A 21,022-nucleotide genomic window follows, 5' to 3' on the forward strand; every position below is an offset into this window, starting at 1 on the left:
AAGAACCTCTACGCGGAATACAACACCATGTCGGAAGCGGACTCAAGCACCACAACTAGCGCCGGCCAGGACAGCACCATCCCCTCAAGAAAGCGGCCTTCCTTACCGCTGGTTGAAGCGGGGCCCGACCTAGAGGTGCGGCCTGCCAAAAATGCGCGGCTGGAATTACCTAGCGAGCCGTCGAGTCCGGACCTGGGGCCGGGTCTAGGCGTGGATTCATTCCAGCAAGCGGCAAGGCCAGCAAGAGAGGAGGATGACGGTGGGAGTGTGGCGGTAGAAGGACGTGCGCCGACGGTGGTCCGGTTGGCCACGCCGGATGATTGGGATGATGACGGAGAGGGAGGTTACGGACAGGCTGGATGATCCAGCAAGCGCCGAAGAGGTGTCATTTCTCGACAGACGAATATACACCCAGGTGCGTTGCATCTGACTTATAGAACAACAGAATCACACAGCACATCACAATACGGATTAAGACCCTCTAGAAACTGTCGTGGCATCGTGTCATATGCGGTGGGTCTTGTATCTCAGAGCGAGTGTGCGCAGAAGCCACACAAAAGTACCACAGAGAAGGTTCACTGTGAAAATTAAATTCGGACGACATGCTCCTTTCCGCTTAGCTTAGGCACAAATGCCACACGAAACAGCTTCCACGCAACTACCTAACCGCCAACAACTATCCAACTCTTACAGACAGAAACTCGACAGGATAGGCCTAATCTCAACATGAAGCAGGCCTTTAAAGTTGATCCTGGTAATAGTTTCTTCTTCTTCTTTATTCCTCTCTCTTTCTTTATCTTCTTCTTTTTTCTTCTTCCTTTCTTTTGTTTGTCAACGAGTTACAACAAAGACGGCCCGCTTCCATCGGCAGACTTAAGAGTGGCCCGTGCTTCCTTCCCGTTTGGGACATTGCCCTGGGGTTCAAGGGGCCCATGATCGATTGGCTCTGGGGTCTCAGCCCTGCAACGTCCCGCTGCCCTGACATCCGCTCTGACCAATCGGGAGCCGCCGGCGCCTGTTTTGTCGGCGATCTGGAAACGCCGCCAAAAATGTCCGCTCTTTCACACTTCACTCGCTCTTTCTTCCCCAACCTTTTTTGGGGGTTCGTTTGATCGCGCGGCGCTTGCAGAAATTGGTCCACGCCGACCGTTTGTTTCCACATTCACAAAATTCGCCGATGGCCAGTTGACGGTGAACCCCGCCCCGTTTGGCATATCTGAAGCTAGGCGGCTTTTCCAGATCTGCCCTGGCCGGGGTCCATCTATTGGCTGTCGATCCACGCGACCATCGCGGCCGCAGGACATGCGCGAGACGCACAGCACACAGCACGCGCATGGAACCGACAACGTTGCAACGGAGGGACTGCTGTTCCTCGTCTTCGCCTGAAGTATCCATCCCCTGCCCTCTTCCTCCCTAGTGCTAACCCCTGGCCCCTCAACTTGCCGCGGGGATATCGGCCACCTGACGCGGAGGGAGGGTAGGGGACGGCGGGTGGCTCATATGGGACCACGGCAAGGTGCAAAGTAGGGGAAATGGATGGCCCTGGGCTGTTCCGGGTTCAAGTACGAACTTGCCTGTACCGAGGGCGCCACGATGGCAAAATGCGGGATGCAGTCATCGAGGCCGGGCCACTTACACCCGCACTTCCCGTTCTAGACTTGCTGTGCTGCCTCGCCCCTCGTTCTTTCTTTCTTAATTCTAACAACGGCCTTGTTCTTCCTTCCCAGCTCCAGTTTTCTTCTTTCCCCATCGCTGATCCCTGCTGCGACTCAGTGTCGACTACCTCTTATTTCTTTCACTTCCAGCTCGGCTTTTGTTGATTCTGTTGCTCTTGTTCTTTGGACACCACCACCCGCCCCTTTGTCTTGTCGTGCTACGCGCGGGTCCGCCAGCATTCAGACGCCAAAGGAAATAACAAGTCATCCTCCGCCACCCGAACGAACACTGCACAGGTCTCTCTGAGTCCTGAGAAGCAGCTAGCCTGCTTTGACGTCTCTTGGGCCAGCAACATACTTATTTCACCTATCTTCTTCTCTGCTCGGGCCGGTCCCACTCCTTGTAGATTGTCCTTCTTCTTTTTCTTCGCCGCTCGACTGTAGCATAACCATTCTCACGTCACGCAAAAATGCGCATAACAACACTAATACTACCCGCCCTCGCCTTGATTGCCGGGATCGAGGCCAGTCCTCTTCGGAATCGGCCACAACCGCCCCGGGCCCCAAGGCACGGCGCTCGGATACCACGGGAGGCGGAAGAAAGCTTCGGATCTGTGAGCACTACCACTACCGAAACCCAGTCGGATTGCGAAGCGGAGACGGCGGGGTCGTCGGGGCGGACGGGGACGTCGGGGATCTCATCTTTGACGGCTGGGCTATCGAACACGCAAAGCTCGACTTTCGCTACCTCAACGATAGTAGTCGGTTCGGGAGTCGCGGACTCTACGGGAACGGAGGCTTCGTCGTCCTCCAGCCCGATTTCAACAACGAATACACACCCTTCCACCACGACAACCGGCTCGTCAGCATCTGACTCCGAGACCACATCGGCCACCAACTCGCCGGGCTTCGAAACCTCGCTTCACAGCACTCTCAATATACCCCTGAAAGGAACAACAACCGGCCGACCCTCAGTGATTCCCTTCCAATCAGGCACATCAAACACTGGCACTGACCTGGCATCTTTGACTTCTGGCCCCCCCAACACCTCGGTCTCCTCATCGATTTCGCCTACCACGGCGTCGGCCAGCCTGTTTGTCTCCTCTACCCGGCCTAGCGTCACCGGTAGACCCTTATCGGATATCCCGACCGTCATCGCGAATCCACCGGTGTCGACCGGGGCCGTATCCCCTGATGTGTACCAGAAAAACATCCAAGAGGCCCGGAGTTTCAACAAGCTCCTTGCCACGCTGACCGAACAGTCCGCCTGTCGCCAGGGCCAGGTCGCCTGCGTTTCCGGCGCCTTTGCCGAATGTTCCAACGACGGCTCCTGGACGCTCACCCCCTGTAGCGAACCCAACTACGCCTGCCTCGTCATGCCGATGAACTCAACTTCCGGTGCGATTCTCGGTTGTACGGACGCTACTCTGGCGAAGCAAGTCCTCGGCTCTATCCCGGATGCCTTGCTATCTGGGCTGCCCGGGCTAACATCAGCGCTCTCGTCGCTCCTCCCCCCCACCGGATCGTCTTCCGCAACGGCGTCCGGCGCCCCTGATAGTACCAGTGCGACCGGACGCAGGACCCGGACTGTCGTCGTGACTGTCACCACCCCGAGCAGCACGATCACAGTGACAGTCGACCCGACGGCCACAGCCTCAGTCCAGACGTCAGACATAGCCTGCACTGCGGAGCCTACGTCGGTTTCTTCTGCTGTCTCCACAGGAAATGGATCAGCGGGTGGCTTCACGGCCAGCTCTTTCACCGGCTCTACTTCCGGCTCGTCCTTCAGTGCAAGCACTGGCTCGGAAGTGAGCTCAACAGTCACCTCGAAATCCAGCGCAGAAACCGCCACCACACCACCCCCTAGCTCCTCTGGGGACGGCATCATTACCCGCACCGTTACCGTCAGCGGCCCATTAGGAACCGGAGTGTTTACCTACACTTACGACTTGGGTGACACCGCTAGCGCCTCATTCTCGACCACCCGTCGCCCCCCTCTCTTTTCTTCTGATCAACCCTTGACTTTTATCACTGCTTCCCTGGATTCCACCACCACAGCCTCAGTTACAACGGCAGCAACAGCATCCGAAACAAGCGAGGGCCCCGTTACCGCCGGCACCACCTCAGTGTCTTCCTTCTCGGCCGCCTCTTCTTCAAAACAACCCCCCAATGCAGATCCCAACAAGAGTCTATTCACCCTTGACCCCGTGCCAAGCGACACTGTCACCACCACGATCCGCATTACCGAGACGCCCACGACGGTGACCGTCAAGATGACAACGCAGATGACCACCACCGTTGTAGTAACCGCCCTCGCGACAACCTCTGCTTCATCCACGGGAGCCGATACGGCCGCGGCTACGGATGGGGATGGTGCTTCCTTAATATTTTCTCCCACAACGGCCTTGGTTGCAGCGTCCACCTCCACGGCAGAAACGGGTGTGGAAAAGGGCGTGACGGATAATTCTGGTAACTCCAGCTTTGTCGTCAACGCTAGGCCCAACTCGAATTCAGCGCCCGGTCCCGGCGACGGCCCCGCTGTCGAACTCGTGACTATCACGCGCAGTGTGACGATCACAGAGAAAAAGACGGAGACCGTGAGAGAAACGATCCGCGAGACGGTAACGGAGACTGCAACAACGACACCAATAGCGATGACTACTGGGGGGGTTGTCGCTCGGTAGCTTACGTACGGTTGTTTATTTCCTCCTTGTGAGATAAGAGCTGTGGGGAGGGGGGATGTAGAAGGAAAGGATTGGTTTATTTGATAATTTTAGTTGGGTCTTCTATGTTGGTTGGTTAAACTATGCCGGTAGTGCTCTTCAGGGAAAAATATTTATGTCGTCGTCTAGGCTTAAAGGTCACCCACGGGTCTGCCGTTCCATTCGTCTTCCCCATTTTTATTATTATTTTACTTTATTTTTCCAGATCCTAGCTAGTTCACCTCACTACTCGTAACTCGCCTCACCTGGAAAAAAGCAGTGGTTAATCTCGGCGTTTGAAACGCTGGGTCGGTTGAGTAATTGGCGTTCATGATTTGGGGGGGGGGCTATATGTTATATATTGGAAGTGTCACTCTTTGACTCGGTGAAGACAATCAGTTATGTGAATTGGGCTCAGAAACCCTCAAGGTCGTCGACGATAGGAAGAAAGACTTCAGAAAAAGATATCGGGCGGCGGTGAAAGGTTCAAGTCGCTGATGTGAAACACAAAACCGTCAAGTATATATATATACATATTATATATATTATCTTACTCGAAATACTCTGAACGGAATTCCTAATCTGTCTGCGCGAAAAATAACCCGTAACAAAATATATAACCCCAGCCAAGGCTCCTGTCCCCGGCGGCCTCAAGTACCCTCATGTCAAGCTCATGTGTGTCATGCCATCATATCTTCGTGCTGGTCCTGACCGTCATAATACATGTAGTCGTAGTTAGAAAAATCAAGGAGGACAAAAAGGGATGGGAGATGAGAAGGAAAATGAACAGGAAAATGACGTATAAATATACCGTCGTAAAACATTACGCCACCTCGATCGAGGCCAAAACAAAAGGGAAAAGAAAGCAAAGTGAACACATGGATATATATCAAGAAGCACAGGAGACAGGGATGTAGAAAAAAGCAGAAAAGACGAAAATATGTAAGAAAGCACAGGGGACGAACATATATAAAAAAGCACAGGAGACGAGAACGGCATGCGAAAAAAATGGGGGAACCGGATATATATTTTCTCCTCACCACCTTCCAAGAAACTAAGCAACCCCGCCTCAGCGCCTCCTCCGAAAGCGACTGTTGTGACCCGGTCCACCCTTGGATCCCGTGTTCCGCAACTTGAGCCGCTTGAAATTGGCGTGTGCCGTCGCCTTCACCTTGCGCACAGCGCGTTTGATGACACCCCCTTCTTCTTCTTCCTTACTCGCTGCTGCGCCTCCGACGACTGTGATCTTGTTCTTCGTCAGTTTCCCTTGGGCAGCCTTGGCTTTGCCCTTGGGCTGGACCACGGTGCCGGAGTCAGAGTCCCCGGAGGAGTCGGCATCAAAGTCGGAGAGATTGAGGTCATCGTCGGAAAGGAGAAGGTTGCCATCGCCGCCTGCGGTGTGGGACGGGACGGTGGCGGGATTGAGTTGCGTTTCGGGAATCAGGTTGTCATCAACGTCCTCGCCCTCGTCCTCGTCACTGACGGCGGGCAGGTTTTCGGTCTGCTGGGTGGGCCGCCGGGCGCGAGTTGGGCGCATCTTGACAAGGCGGGTAGTGCGTTTTTGGCCACGTTTCTTGAATTGGCGGAGGGGTTGGGGAAGGCTGCGACCCTCTTCGTCGGGGCTATCGAAGAGAGCGTCCTCGTCAAAGCCAGAGAGCAGACCCGGGTGGGCGCTGCCAGCTGGTTGATGTCCTCGGACAACACCTTGGGCGGGTGGTTGGCGGTCTGGATGAGTTGCAATTTGGCCGTCCTCTACTTCCACATCGCCTGTCGCACCACTGGCCGCCTGTTTCGTTCCGATTCCCATGCCCGATTTTGCGCCAGTCTCAGAACCAGGGGCAGCCGCAGGGGTAGATCCATCATCACCGTCCATCTCTCTCTCCATCTCCCTCAAGGCCTCCTCGTCGTCATCGAAAGCCTCGTCCTCCAACTTCCTCAGACCAGCCACGACACTGCTCAGGCTTCGACCAATACTAACACCCAGTTTTCGCGGTAGCCGTAGAGGACCCATCTCCTTCCACGCCTCATCCTCCGCCCCCACGCCTCCAGCGCCCTGATCACCCACATGATCATGCTCGTCGACGGGCGCGAGCCCTGCCGACTTGACCGGCGCAGTGATCGACCTCGCAAACGTACGGCGGCGAAGAAACGAAGGCGTCGAGCTGGTAGGTGTGTTGCCCACACGAGACTTGGTGACCCGACTGTTAGACGGGGTCTTGAAGAGTTTGTTCTCCTTGTCATGTCCTCGAGAAGGGGTGGCGGCTGTGGTAGATGTGGGTGGGAAAAGTGTTTGAGAGTTTGTGTGCTTGGATTGGGGGGTTGTGGCAAAGCGGGCGGTGGTGGGCGTTGCCGCTGTCACTGATGATGTTGTTGTATCTGCGGGAAGAATTGAACCAAAGGTGCGCTGCTTGCTAGGTGTTGCCACGCCGGAGAGGCTATTGATGGCAGCTGTGGTGTCTGTGGCAGAGCGTGAAGGAGTGCGGCCGAGAAGGTCGAAGAGACCAAGGACACGGCCGTCCTTTTGAGGTGTTGGGCTGATCGAAGTCAGGGCCGTGACAAGTGGGGTGACAGCCTGGGTCGTTGAAGGTGTGCCCGGGTCGTCGTTTGCCATGGCGTTGGTGGTGTGTTCGGGAGGCTGGGGTCGCGGGGATGTCCGAGCCGGTCTGGCCTTCTTGGAGGGCGTTTGTGGAGGGGGAAGAGCGACGTCGGATTGGGTGCGCTTGCGGTATTGCCGTTGTTGCTGCTGCTGTTGTTGGGAGTGGTCCTCGCGGACGGGATCTGAAGTAGCCGGAGGCGGGATCCTGCAGGCGAGTATGTCCCGAAGCCTGTTGTACTGTTTGTACTTGCGGGCTGCGATGTCGGGAAACTGTTAGCCGAGACTAGAACCATCATGACCGCGGTCGCCGCAATCGCCACGACCATCTCATGGGGGTCGCTCTCTCCGAAATGACTGCGGGGACTGTGGTGGCCGTCGCAGGGACGACGAATTGGTACCACCACCACCACCAGCAAACGAAAAGAGAGGGGCACGCACCAATGTCTGGATTCTGCTTGATATCGCCGCGGCCCGGCTTCTTTCCCGCGTGCGCGTTTGCCCAGTCGCCCTCCCACTGCTTCAAATCGGCTCGCAGTGTCAGGGATTGGCTCTCGTAGGCCGCTCTCGCCTCGTCATCCATGGTCGTGGGTGCGTTTTGACGGGGGGCTGCGTCGCTGCCTGGATATGTGCCGAATATCGTCTGTTTGGTGTAGATGGCGTCAAAGGCGGTGCCCTATTCCGTTCGTTGCTATGTTTTGGATACCTTATCCTGTGTGCTGTATTCTTTGCAAAGTACAGTACACCGGGTACTCCCGGTCTGGGACAGACGCGTTGAGACGCGTGCGAGAATTGACCCCACATCTGCTGCAGAGAGATCATGCTTGGCACCGTCAGGCACAGCCTGCAGGAGCACCCCTGTTCAAAAATTCTTGGCGAGGCACGCTGCCCCACCTTAAACCTCCCTCATCTTCCTGAGGTCGAAGTTCGACGGCCCAGACTCACGAGACCCTCGCCATCATTGACCCTCACATGCCGCTGGGAGCCCATGGACATAGGAGTAGATTCCGGTAGCCCCGAAGACATTCAAACACAGGTCCTCCAGACGACTCTTAACGAGATAGAAAGCTCACGACAAGACCGCACGGGTTCAGCTTCAGGAAATTCCAAGGATTCTGACTGCTCCTCTTCCTCCACCTCCCGCTGCTGCGTCGTGTGCCTCGAGTCCGTCTCCGAGCCCTGCGCTGCCCTTCCCTGTGGTCACGACCATTTTGACTTTCTCTGCCTCGTTAGTTGGTTGCAGGAGCACCCAAACTGCCCGCTATGCAAAGCGAACGTCTACAAGGTCCGGTACACGGACGGCCAGAAAGCTGATGCCATCTACCGTGTGCCTAACGCACCTCGAACCCGCGATAAGTCAGTTGGGGATGGAGATGGGTCTCGGGCTACGGAGGAAGCGGCGAATTCGACCTTGATGCGAAGAAGGTTTGCAGGTCGAAACGGCTTTCTGCGGGAAGCCAGTCCAAGACACCCAAGACCTCCCCCAACTGAGGACGAAGCTGTTCGGCGCCGACGCCACATCTACAGACATCAGCTCTACTCTCTCCGTTTGTGCCCCGGCTAGTTTAACGCCTCCCTCGTAAAAGCTATGGAAACTGACCCCCCTCGCCCCGTTCCAGACGTAGGATCCAACCGCATCTCCCAATACCGCCCGGCCCCGACCGCTGTCCAGTTCGCGTCCACCCCGCATCTCGTCTCGCGTGCCCGCCTCTGGATCCGCCGCGAGCTGCAAGTCTTTCCGTTCCTCTCTGACACTGCCGACGACAACACATCCCAAGCGCGACGCCACAGCCATAACGCGGAGTTCTTACTCGAGTACATAGTCGCCATCCTCAAAACGGTTGACCTCCAGGGTAGTACTGGCCAGGCTGAAGCCATGCTGGCCGATTTCCTGGGACCTGAGCACGCCCGTCTGTTTCTGCACGAGCTGCGCACATGGCTGCGAAGTCCGGCTGTTGGGCTAGCGGCCTGGGATCGCGAGGTGCAGTACCCGGACCCAGATCGACATTTCAGCCCTGTTGAGGAGGTTGAGCGGGAATATGGAGACGGTGAGCGCGAGTATGTTGGTGATAGGCGTGATCGAGGGAGCGGAAGGGGCCAGTCGTGGCGTGACCGTGACGGTGATCATTGGAGGGCCGATGGGAGGGGCAAGAAGAGGAAGCGGAACACAGCGGAGCCTAAGGTTGACCACGACGGTAAAGAAAGTAGGCTCAGGAGGGAAACATTGCCAGATAGTTGACGCCCAAGCCGATGATTTCAACGGTTTAAGATTAGTCCCAGACATGGTAGCAGACACGAATTATTACAACACCGCCCGTAGCGAACCGCCTGTATTGGAATGTGCTTCATGGGAGAATGGGAGAAAGCCAAAAAGAACGCTACAGATGGGGGTATTCTGGGGGCCTCGGTGGCAGGAGGGCCGTGGACCTTCTACATATACTACCGGACGGTGGTGAGGGACGGAAGGCGCTCGAGAGCGTGGCCTTGGTGCCGAAGAGCTGCTGCAGTGGGGGTCCCGGCCAGTCTGCCGCCCACCATCTCGTTGGTGAATGTTGAACAGTGATACTAAGGAGATCTCAATGAGGAGGTGAAGAGAGAAGGGCGGCCGAAATACTGAGGGCAGAGATAGAAAGAAGGCGAAAACGCTGTGATATCTCCAGGGTCTAATGAGACAGAGGAGGCAACACTACTATCACTCTCCGCTTAACAGGTGATATTCAAATTACCATTGACCCTACTGTGACGGTTCCATGACGGGTAGAGTATTAAAGTACACTGGCATGAATCCTAGAACATAGGGGCCGGTTCGCACTGCCTGAGATACCAAAAGATCAAGTAGCTTCCTTATCTAGGTACCGACTAGTTCAGTTAAGCCAAGAAGATTAATTCCTTGCACATTGACAACGTGTAATACATGGATGGAACTCAAGCTCCAAATAATCACGACAAAAACACATTAAACACATTAGGGGGACTAAATATCAACGGCGTCTTAGCACACCAAGATCACATTTTTTGACCCCCTTACAATATGATTGATACGCCATACACATTTACATGAAAAACCAAGAAAAGCATACACGACCAACTACTACATACTCTCATTTATCTCGATTCTCCTCTGCTCGTTTCTCCCCTTTTGATATTTCATGGGCTGAGGAGTCCAACTCCGTTTCTGGTCCAACGCTGAACCCGTTGCCTCCCTGACGGCCCCCTCACACACCTCCCTGGCCTCTTCCACTTTCTTTTTGGCTGCTCAACCGGCGCCGGCCTTAGCTTCCCAACTCGGGTCCGCTTCACGAGATAAAAGTTCACACAGGATCCCCTCTTATCGGAAGCTGAAACAGGGGACAACGAAAGTAAGGCAGCACTGGGGGAGTTGGAGGTGGGTGAATGGAGCGAAATGCTCTCCGTTTGCGGATGTGGGGAGGTTGTCTCGATGTAGAGTATAGCGATACTGGAAAGATAGATTACATGCCCTCAAAGTCGCCACCGAGGTCATCCTCGTCCAAATCGCCTTCCTGGATCTCCTTAGCCATCTCCCGTTCGCGCTCGCGGGCCTCCTGAGCATTCTTGAGTTCGAGGCGATGCTGGTTCATGGGAAATCGCATGGCCTAGAAAGAGGAGGAAAAGGGTTATCGTTAGCACTAGGTCGCAAGGCAAAACAAAAGAAACTCAAATAGAAAGCTTGGGATGAGAAGGAGCATACCTTGACACTCTCGTCATGCAACGCTAGACATGCGCGGATACGGTCATGGAAGGCCTCGCCCGGCTCCCGGGTAGCATACACATCACCAATCTCCTTGCTCTTCATGAAGCCACGCTCGCGGTCGAGCGTCGCTTCGATTACGCCGTCGCGAATCGCCTTAGCGACAATGTACTCGGCGCTCTCTTCTGAGCCGAGGTGCAGGCGGATGCAGATGTCGCGGAGAGAGATGCGGCTGTAGCTTAGGCTCATCATCCGGATACCCGTCTTGATGACGTTTTGGCGCAACCGCAGGATCAGTGTGTAAGTGCCGTCGCGACGGAACGTCTCAGCGTGTTCGGCAATGATCGTTTCGAAGTCCCCGAGGTTTCCCACTCGCACTGCCTGAACGAGCAGGAAGTAAGGGCGCAATGCCGACTCCATGCTCGATTGGCGGAACGTCGCCCGGTCGGGGATGTCACCTAGGAGGAGCTCTACTACGAGTAGCAGCTTGGTTGCGGTCTGGCTGAAACCGAGAGCGGATGCACTTGAGGGGGCCTTCCGTGTCGCGGCGGTCAGATGTTCGTGGGCCTCGGTGTACCGGAGTTGAATGGCCCGGGTGCGGCCCAGGTAGTAAAGGAAGCGGGCGACCTGGTTGTTGGCGGCATTCTCGGGGAACTGAGTATGCGAGACGAGAAGATCGGCTTGGGAGATATGCGACGTGAGGAGGTAGTTCCGTAACAGCAGCACAATGACCGTGGCTTGTGTGTCGACGTCCTTGCGCAGAACGGCTGTCCTGAGCGCGGCGAGCAGGGTCGGGCGGATTGACACGATCGGCGACTGCGGGGACGGCGGGAGGGGCGCGCTCTGCTCGGCAAACAAGGAGTAGTAGAAGTACACTTTCGCAGCGAGGGTATCAAGCGTGCGGCGGTTGGCACCCCGGATCCGGTCAACCAGGGATTGGGAGAACTCAAAGCCCTGCTGCAGCTGCTTGGTATCACGCAGTACCACCTGGGTCAGGATGCCAAGGAAAACATCGACCTCGGGAATCACGTCCTTGGTTTCTTTCTTCGCGCCGTTCTTGATAGGAGCAGTCTTCGGCTCGCTGTCTACGTCCATCTCCGAGCCAGATGACCGACCCAGCCCCACATCCAGTCGCCCGATGGCCCGCAGCATTTGCTTCGCGCCATCGATATTCGCTGAGGTAGCGGGGTAGGTTTCTGAAATGGCCTGGGCGAGAATGTCGGGGGTCAAGCGTTTCCGGATGGAGGAGATGGACCGCAGGGCACGGAGCGAGAACCTGGCGTCGAAAAGGGCCACAGCACGATCTAGAAGTGCGAAGTTGCTCTTGATGTCTGCACACATTGGTTCTGTTGTTAGCGCTTCCAATAAGAGTCGGCAAGTTTAATCACACTATTCAAATAACCTAACATACCACTGATGGTCTGCACAACAGGGTCAACCTTAGCCTCGCCGCTCTCGTCGGCCTTCTCCGCGTCATCCATGGTGACATCGCCCTCCGCGTCGTTCGGAGGTTGGTCCGACGCCTGTGTGGCTGCCTTCGACGGCGGCACCACCACGGTCATCTCGTCGTCTCCTTCCTTCTTAGCCACCTTTTTTCCATTTGGCTTGATGTCTTTGCCCCCGCGGTAGCCGCCGTTCTCGACAGGCTCCTTATCAGGTGTTTTGCCAGGCATGTCGGAAACTGGACTGGCGGGGTATCGAAAGGGGTGGCGGTGGGTTCGGGGGCCGCTGGTGTCGGGGAGGCGGCTGCTTCGACGACGTCCGGCGGGTAGAGAGAAGAGGAAGCTGATGATCCCGAGGCGCGCGGCGTTGCTTGTGGGCCGCCTGGTCAGATGGGAGTGACACTCGGAATTGATGGGGGTTGGTGTGCGAAATGCGGGCAGTCCACAAACAGGTTCAACCACAGCGGGTGGGCGGGATGAGGACGGTGAAAAAAAAGAAAAAGGTATCGAAAGCGTAAGTGCAACGTCCTACAGGCCGTCGACGCCGCGGTGTGAATGGAAGGGGTTGCTGGGTTCGGGTCTGTGATGCAGGAGTAGAAGGTTCGAAAAGCTCGAGGCAAGTCGGAGATTGGGAATCGGGAGGCATTCGCCAAACGTGACACAGGCCATAGGCGCTGCATAGCGTGGAAGCTGGTCGAGGTGTGAAAGTACCTAGCTAAGCAGCGGTACATCATTGCAGGTCCTATTTTGCAGCGGGCTGCGGTTCCACAGAAGTAGAAGCTCGGGCCATGGTACTTTAAGCGCTGCGCTGAACTGCGCTTTGGGAGACAAGGGCAGGCGGCTGCGGCTGTCCCCACCGGCGCCTGGCCCACTTGGGCTGGTTGGCTGCTTTGTGACGTTGTCGATTTGCTGCCTGTTGGGTGTTTCTACACCGCGATTGCGCCTTGGCTACGCCCGAATCCGGCTGGGACGGACATGTAATCAGGTTCATCAGTCTCGACATCCGACCCTTCCTCTGTTCTTCCGCCCTTCATTTACTCAGTTTGGACCTGACAACTAGTTATTGATTTTGAGCATGAGTTATAAGCACCCGCACAGAGGTTGCCCGTTTTACAAATCGCCTTCCCACTGGTCAAGTCGGCAGGTCACTCAGCCCCGTCTTCCCTGGCTAAAAATACGATCGTTGTGCCGTGAGCGTCTCCCTTACAGAGTCCACCTAAAAGCAGCAGCGGGGGGTCAGTCGGTCGGTCTCCGAGAGAGGAGGTATTTAAAAGATGATTCGACGATAACAATGAAAACCCGTCTCCTCGAGCGAGCGTGTGGGAAAAGACGATGAATCCTAAACAGATGCACTACCGATAAGAAAGACAGTAATGATCACCTGCACGAAGCAGTACTTCACTTTTTAAAAGAAAACTGCGAGCAAAGCATGTGTTATTTCCCCTAAAACGCCACCAGAATCAAACACAGGCGCAAGCAAGCTGAGAGAGGTTGAACGAACAACCAATATAAGACCTGAGCGAGGTCTGACTTTGCCCTTTCCTCAGAAATTCATCCCCATGAGCCTAGAACGCCACATGTATTACCCCCTACAAAGTGAAAACCACCTCACAGTCATGTCTGGAGTAGAAAAAAAAAAGGACAAAAAAACCACGTCATTTGCCCCATCATCTGTCCCGCCAGGGATCAATCTGTCAAAAGAGAACACGGCAGCAAAAACAAAGCCACAGCGAACACCAGTAAGCATTCCACCAAATATTGAATGTGAACACGGAGAGAGACAGCGAAAAGCACGATTGCTCTATGGAAAGCAACGAGCCGGGCTATCTCAAAGATCTCCCTTGCCAGGAACAACCTTGGCTGCCTGCACAGCGCTCATCTTCTTGATCCACGAGCTGTTGGGCTGGACCTTGCGGACAGTACGCAGCTCCTCACTAGAGTAACCGGGGATGCGAATGTTGTAGGTGCGCTCCAGTACCAACTGAATGTCGCGAATTTCGAGGACCTTGGAGCCGCGCTCCTTGGCGTTCCGGCAGGCTTGGGCAACGGCGTTGTCAACGAACGAGTCGGCCAAGTTGAGGACAGACTATGCGAGACACTAGTTAGCATGTACAGGTGCAAGGCAAAATAAACAGAAAGCGAAAAACGTAAAGATCGGGTGCGGAAATAAACGTTTCTTACCTCTTCCATATCGGGAGTTAGCAGGTTGCCGTCTTGGCCCTCGGCGGTACCGCCACAAACCTGGCGCACGAGCTCGTCGAGCTTCTTCTTGTTGAGAATGCGCTCGCCTTCGCCCTCGAGCTGGTAAGCCGGGGCCTTCGGGAGGGCAGGCTGGTTCATGACGCCTCCGCCGATGCCGCCGCCGGCACTGTAGGTGGGGCGGCCCGCGCTGCCAATCCCACCGATGCTGGGTGCCGGAGTCGGCATTTGGGTGGCCTTGTCGGGAAGGACCTTGGGAATGGGGAGTTTGGCTTGTAGATTCTGTGCTGGCTGCTGCGGCTGTGGAGGGTGCGCGTGGGGATGACCTTGGTGCTGCTGTTGCTGTTGCTGTTGCTGCTGTTGTTGTTGTGCCGCGCCAATTGGGCCGAGACCAGCCGGTGGGTTGCTGCCAGGTCCGGACGAAGGGGCTGCAGAAATCGAGCCGGGCCGCTGCGACGCGAGGTTGACGGCAGCCGCGTGGGTCAAAGGGCGAACGTTGGTGTTCGCAGCGGTGGGCGTCGCCGACTGCGGGGTTTGTAGGCGCGCCGAGTTCTGCGTGGGAGTCCCCGCTGAATGCATTCCACTTCCTGCTGCCGCAGCCGCGAGAGCTGTGTTGAGAGGGGCGGGTCCGGACTGCGCGTTGGCTTCCATTTTGACTGGGGCGTTCTGGATCTGCTGCGGCTGCTGAGTCGGTTGTGGTTGTGCTTGAGAGACGGTAGGTTGTGCCGAGGGGGGTTGGGTGACCGGGGATAGTTGTGCCTGTGCTGGTGTCGCCGGAGTTTGTGGCGGGTGCTGGGGGGCCGTACCGCCTTGTTGTTGCTGTTGCTGTTGCTGTTGCGGTTGCTGTTGCTGTGCAGGCACAGTGTTCATCGCGGCTGACGCGCGACCGGCCACCAGTTGCTGCTTTTTGGCGGCTTCAAAAGCGGCATTCACAGCAGCAGTGGAGTTTTGCATAGGGTTCGCAGCGGTTGCAACCGCCACTCCATTGTTCGCCCCGGGGCCAGCCTGGGCCGCACCTTGCCCTCCCGCGGTCTGCGGTCGAGCCTGGTTCGTGCCAGCGTTGGGACCCGCGGCGCCGTTTTGGCCAGGCCGCTGGTTGCCTCCAACGGAGTGTTGCTTGCGCATCTGGTTGGCAAAGGAAATGGCTTCCGCATATTGTTTGTTGATGGTAGCCTTGCGTTCTTCGTACTTCTGTCGGTCTTCTGCGGACAGCATTTTGTTTTGCTGGAGAGTCTGGTCGATGGTCTTCATGGCATTGCGAGCATTTTCCATTCGGTATATGGCCCCGGCATATCTTGTCCTGATCTCCTCCACCCACTTCTGCGGGTCCGCGACATCTTGTGGTGCTTGGAACTGGATTTCATTGAGATGGCTGATGATATGAGCAGGCAGGGCTCTCGCTTGGCCCCCTTGGGCACCGGCAGCAGCCTGTTGGGGGTTGGAGGTCCCCGTGTTTCCCGGAGTGCCACTTCCCTGAGCGGTTGGAACGGGCTGTGCCTGCTGTGCGCCTTGGCCTTGACCGAGCTGCTGGGGACCTGGCTGTCGTTGTTGTTGCTGCTGCTGCTGCTGCTGGAGTTGCAATTGTTGTTGCTGGAGCTGGAGCTGTTGTTGGTGTTGCTGCTGCTGAGGAGTTTGTTGGGTCTGTTGATTTTTCTGCACCTGGGCACGGCGTTGCTGAATCTTGGCCAGAAGCATCCTCCCAAAATCAGCAATCTTTTTCTTCGCCTCCTCCTGTTGAGGAGAGCCCTGGGGCGCCGTGTCGTGCACTTTCCAAAGGTTGGTGAGGCCCTTCTCGTATCTCACCTTCTCCTCCTCGCCTAACAGAGTGATATTCCGCATCATCTCGGGTCGATACAACGGGGGCCCCGGTGGTCGGTTCTGGGCGCCGGGAACCTGGGGATTTGGCCGGCCCGCCATTCCTGGGCCCGGTGCTGGATTCATGATGGAACTTTGACTGGGGTTTACCGGATGACCTCAGTTGCGCTGGAAGCGAGGGCCGGGCAGGGATCACAATGGTATCGCGCGGGGCAGGGTCAAGTTCAAGGAGGTGTCTCGGTATTTCGACAATTCTGGATTTGATTTCGACACTCGATGTTCGGTACTCGATGCTCGACGTTTGATGCTCGATGCCCGATGCCTGATCGATGCCTTCACGGAGGCTGCGTGTGTTGTTCGCACGGGCAGTCGTGGCCAACCCGGGGGAAACAATTGAACCGCAACAGTTCGCTCTCAGAATGAAACCGGAGACTTAATTCGGCGTGTCCAACGTGGATGGAGGTTGCGGCAAGTGGCTTATTATAATCGAAATGCTGCCTTGATACTTACCTAGCAGGAGCGCGTGGGTGTTGGAGTTCGACGCGATTGCTGCAAGGGGGCGGGCCTTTTATATTGGGGCGGGCAGACTTCCCACTACTGTCTGATTGGTCAGCCTTGCATACGCCCTGGAGCCTCGCTCGGTGTCTACCTTCCGTTCAAGATCCAGAAAATTAGTTTCCTTCCTTCGCTGAATTGACGCACAATGATGTCTATCTTGCGATTAGGCCAGCCGATTATCCCGCCAAGCCCGCAACTCGAGATTCCAACCCGCCCGGAGCGCATTGGACATCCCGTCGTCAGTCCCGTCATCGGCCGAATTTATAGATTGATTTAACTACCGGAAAAGGTCCAGTCACCGGAGCATATGGATATTATATGCGCCACCCATGACGGAACAATGCCGTTTCACTATGCTACTGGGATCATCATGGTTGATGCCGGAAACACATAATCAAACTCAACCTCTATTATCTCCAGGCACCGAGTGATACACTAAATTTTGAAGAAGCGCGGTCTATACGAATATAGCTGTCTAACACGTCTTCCGGATACCGAGTGTGGCCTGCAACAGCCCATCCGACCATTTTGGGCTTGAAAATATCATGCAGCGCCTGGAGGTAATATGTACGTCACATGCTGTAGGTATCCTGCCATGCCTGCCCGGCATCACGTCCCTTTGCTTCCATACACTCACTAGCCAGAGAGGACCTACCGTCCTCCTAATCATTGATGGGTGTGGGGGTCGGGTAATAGCCTCGCTGCGTCGCCATTCCAGTTTGTATCCTAGAAGCCCCTCTTATTCCATTCACAGCCCGGGTCTCCCCCATCCTAGTACAGGATAATGTCGGCATTATGAAGGTACATTACACCGAATAAACAGAAACAGAACACAGAAACAGAAACCACGCTCCAGATGCCGCCGGCTCTCTCGTTACCCTCATACTACATATGCATGCACCAGGCAGATTGCTGTGATCGTCACCATCGTTGTCGTTGTCGTCGTCACCGTCGTTGTTTATTGCACCCGCTTTTTGTACTGCCATTGTGGCGTTGTCGCATTGTTTATCGTCGTTGGTCATCATCATCGTTATCGTGGTTGGTATGGGTATCGGGGAGAACGAGAAGAGAAGTGAAGTGAAAATGCAGGTTGGTAAGTAGAGGTAGAAATCGATAGTTGTGTGTGGCCCACATCGGTGAGGTACACTTGAGAGGTTGGGCCGATCCCTCATTGTATCGACTGCCGACATGGGAAGAAAAGGTAGGTCGACGGGGCCGCTACGGAGAATCAACCTCCATGCTAACATATTCATAGTAGGGGAGCTCTCGGGCGAGCGACTCCCCAATAATGATTTCGTCGTCGCTCGAGGCTGGCTCGTCAAGCTCATCAATTCTCGGCGCCGGCGGATCAGAGAACTGCAGGCTGCGACGATCACCCACCCTCCGACGGAGGCGGCGTGCGCTGGAGCCGGCCTCTTCAACGCCCAACAGCGAGCGGATATCCTCACGGTCCGTGTCGCTGCCGATGCTCTCGCTGATGGTGCGCTTGCCGATGCTTCCTGACGTCATACGTTTGTGGCGCCGCTCCGCACGGCGCTTCATTAAACAGGCATGAAATTCCTGCTCGTCCATGTCGGTCAGATCCGAGTCGTCACTGCAGTTGAGGCTGAGGCCGTTGAACAGGTTTCTCGAGTCAATTTCGGGCCGGGTGCGCGACCCCGAGCGGCTATGGTCTGACTCCGGATACTCAATTGCGCATGGCCGGATGACATTGGCCCGGTCGCTGTCACTCTCGCCGAAGTCGCTCATCTCCTCAACGACGAGCTCCGTCTCCGTGACGATGCGGGTGACCCGGACGGGCGGCCGGGGCGCAGGTGGGTCCGGTGTTGGTGGTCGTAAGCCCTCGGTCGCCGTCGGCGGCGAGGGAGGAGAGAGGGCAGCGAAATCATCAGAATCATCCGAATCTTCGGAGTCAGACGCTGGTACGGACGACGAGCTACTCGATCGCGGCGAGAGCTGGCCGGGGCGGATGGCCCCGGCGTGGTTGGAGAAGGCCATGTTCATCAGGCCGTTCACCGCCGCTTGGCCGATCGGCACTAACAGCGGCGGCGGGGCCATTGGACGACGGTGTTGGGCTCCTTGTGATGGTGGTGGTGGTGGTGGCCGTCGTTCCCGAGGCCGGGGACTGCTCTTGCGGCCGAAAACGGGAGAGGCGGTCCTGGGGGTCTCGGGTGGTGATGACGGCCCCACGGTCTGTGATATTTTGGAATTCGTCGTTGCTGGCCACATGTTCTGCCGCTGGTGCTGCAGCCCGGACGAATTCGGTTTGGGCTTCGATTTCCAATTGTTGCGTTGCCACAGTCGTTTTGCTGGGGACCCTGCCGCGGGAGCTTATCGATTGACCCTCCTGCTCGGCAAATGTGGGGTAGACGAACAAAGGCGGAATGGCGGGGAAGACGGGACAATAGGTAGTGTAGGATGACGGGAGGTTGGAGGGACAAAGAAGAAAAAGAAAGGAGGAACTAAAAAAAGAAGAAGAAGAAGAAAACGGGAGAATAGCGGTTATGGTGGAAGACGGCGCAGCGGATCAGGGCGTCAGCACCCAAAGAATAAACCTCCAGCCAGGAGAAGATATGGGGCTACGGTTGGTTGTCATGATAGTCTCGTGCAGCGTCTGAGTGCAGGTTGTGGGCGTGCAGCGCAGGCCGATTCCCGATAGTTTTCTTTTTTTTTATGATTGTCTGAGCAGCAGCGCACGACAGAGCGGAGGTACCTGAGGTCGAGCAGGCAAGCGAACGATCGGGAGAGCGAGCAAGCTGTCGGGACTGCGGGGGTGGGTGCTTCTGGTTTCCTGCGTGTGGACAAGCGACGCTGCGCAAACTGGCTGGCTGGTGCCACGGCTCAGATGTGCGCCGTTGCGCTGCCCGTCGTCGGCGCGCAAAAGGCACGGCAGCTTGGGTGCCGGCAGCTTCGTGGCCCTGGGCGGTCTTGGGACGGGTTGTCGCAAGAGCGGGGGTGGCGGCCACGGGGCCGTTGTGAGAGAGTGCTGGGAGAGGACCTGAGAGCAAAAATCCACCCTTTTGGTTGAGGAGTGCCCGGGTGGCTGCCGGAGCTCAGCTCCCCGTAGCTTAGGCTGCGTGCCTTTTGTTCAAAGTGCGATGATTAGCGGTTTGTTTAGATCCTGGAAACCAGGACCGTTCTTATCGGGGGAAAAAATATTCTGTCGTTCGGGACTGGCTCTGCGCAACTACTTGTGCGAATTTCAATTCTGCTCCGGGCCGAAGATCCATCTTATAGTTTTGCCAGCAATTCCCTCGTGTCTTGGTGCAGGGCTTTCCAACCCCGAACAACACCAACGGACCGGACGGGGGCAGTGCAGGGGTGCAGGACGGCTGGCGGTTCTCGTTGAGGTCGCTCTCAAAAGCTTTCTTCAGTGGCCGGCCTCCGTTGGCGGGTCGGAGCTGTCGCGGCAGCTTGGGCAGCAATGCTCCAGCAAACCCCTGGCGTTCACCCCCAGGGGAGAGACACAAGCGAGTGTATCAAGAGAGGTGTAGCCTGTCAGAGCGATTTGAGAGCAAGACTTTGCACAGCACGAAGCCGGCGGTCGGCGCAAAACCCCCCCACCTTTTTTTCTCGGCGCCGGGGTTTCTGCTGTGCTGTGTTTCTTGACACCAGACCTTTGCTCGTGTGTTCGTGGTTGAGTTGTTGTCCGTCGAGTAATCTCTGCACAACCATCTCTGCGCAACGGAGCAGAGAAGCACACGGCGAATACTGGCGGCGAGCGAATCAAGTCCCCGGTTGCCACCGAAAGTCTCGGGGTACACGGCTTCCTGTCTTCGAACCCGGAACGGGCTTCTGGCCGAGGCGGGTGCACACAGCACCCAGTTCACGGACAGGAAAATGAGAACATGAATCCTGCGTAAAAGGTTGCCGACTGTAAAGAGCTAGATGGAAAGCGGTCTAGTCCGTCCACTCCCGGGTCTTTGCCGCATCGGCGCGGCCGCAAAAATATAATAGATACATGTATGTCCACGCTGTGGTTGCTGTGCCTTGTGGAGCGTTTCCGCAAATGCGCACACGCCCAAAATGATCGGCACTCGACTCAAGCCGATGAGTCGATGACCGATGCTGCTATTCAAGGAGCCAACAGCGCACCGCATTCAAAGAGATTGGAGCTCTAGAGTGGACTGTCAAGGACGGAGTGGAGCAGCGTGCTGCCCGAAGGAGGGTTGGGCAGGAGAAAATGCTGCAGCTTTTTGCTCGCTCGAATGGACAAGTAGTCTCAGCAATGTCGTCTTTCGATGAAAAGCAGATGTGGGCAGAGATAATTTAGGTCACGTGGACTCGCGGGTTGTGGGGCTTCGGAAAGCATGCACACGCGCCAAGACCTGTAATCGCAGCAGCGCAGC

The 21,022-nt window shown here is 56.3% G+C and overlaps 5 protein-coding genes across 5 annotated transcripts; 2 read left to right on the forward strand and 3 right to left on the reverse strand.

Moving 5' to 3' along the window:
• Positions 1 to 2,125: 2,125 nt before the first annotated feature.
• On the forward strand, positions 2,126 to 4,339 carry C8A04DRAFT_33080 (uncharacterized protein; the record flags this gene model as incomplete). The annotated part of the gene is made up of 1 exon (XM_062782324.1): positions 2,126 to 4,339. The coding sequence occupies one exon, from the start codon at positions 2,126 to 2,128 to the stop codon at positions 4,337 to 4,339; it is 2,214 nt and encodes a 737-aa protein (XP_062632811.1).
• Positions 4,340 to 5,426: 1,087 nt separating this feature from the next.
• Positions 5,427 to 7,533, reverse strand: C8A04DRAFT_33081 (uncharacterized protein; the record flags this gene model as incomplete). The annotated part of the gene is made up of 2 exons (XM_062782325.1): positions 5,427 to 7,207; positions 7,392 to 7,533. The coding sequence occupies 2 exons, from the start codon at positions 7,531 to 7,533 to the stop codon at positions 5,427 to 5,429; spliced, it is 1,923 nt and encodes a 640-aa protein (XP_062632812.1).
• A 405-nt stretch (positions 7,534 to 7,938) lies between these two features.
• On the forward strand, positions 7,939 to 9,189 carry C8A04DRAFT_15863 (uncharacterized protein; the record flags this gene model as incomplete). Its single annotated transcript, XM_062778644.1, has 2 exons — positions 7,939 to 8,497; positions 8,570 to 9,189. The coding sequence occupies 2 exons, from the start codon at positions 7,939 to 7,941 to the stop codon at positions 9,187 to 9,189; spliced, it is 1,179 nt and encodes a 392-aa protein (XP_062632813.1).
• A 1,231-nt stretch (positions 9,190 to 10,420) lies between these two features.
• C8A04DRAFT_40728 (putative 26S proteasome regulatory subunit) lies at positions 10,421 to 16,217 on the reverse strand (the record flags this gene model as incomplete). The annotated part of the gene is made up of 6 exons (XM_062785043.1): positions 10,421 to 10,564; positions 10,660 to 11,990; positions 12,071 to 12,340; positions 12,813 to 12,816; positions 13,957 to 14,187; positions 14,283 to 16,217. The coding sequence occupies 6 exons, from the start codon at positions 16,215 to 16,217 to the stop codon at positions 10,421 to 10,423; spliced, it is 3,915 nt and encodes a 1,304-aa protein (XP_062632814.1).
• A 1,674-nt stretch (positions 16,218 to 17,891) lies between these two features.
• On the reverse strand, positions 17,892 to 18,902 carry C8A04DRAFT_15859 (uncharacterized protein; the record flags this gene model as incomplete). The annotated part of the gene is made up of 1 exon (XM_062778643.1): positions 17,892 to 18,902. One exon carries the CDS (start codon positions 18,900 to 18,902, stop codon positions 17,892 to 17,894), a length of 1,011 nt encoding a protein of 336 aa, XP_062632815.1.
• Positions 18,903 to 21,022: the final 2,120 nt, after the last annotated feature.

The sequence above is a fragment of the Dichotomopilus funicola genome (assembly GCF_033296635.1).
Source record: "Dichotomopilus funicola strain CBS 141.50 unplaced genomic scaffold C8A04scaffold_110, whole genome shotgun sequence".
Taxonomy (NCBI): domain Eukaryota; kingdom Fungi; phylum Ascomycota; class Sordariomycetes; order Sordariales; family Chaetomiaceae; genus Dichotomopilus; species Dichotomopilus funicola.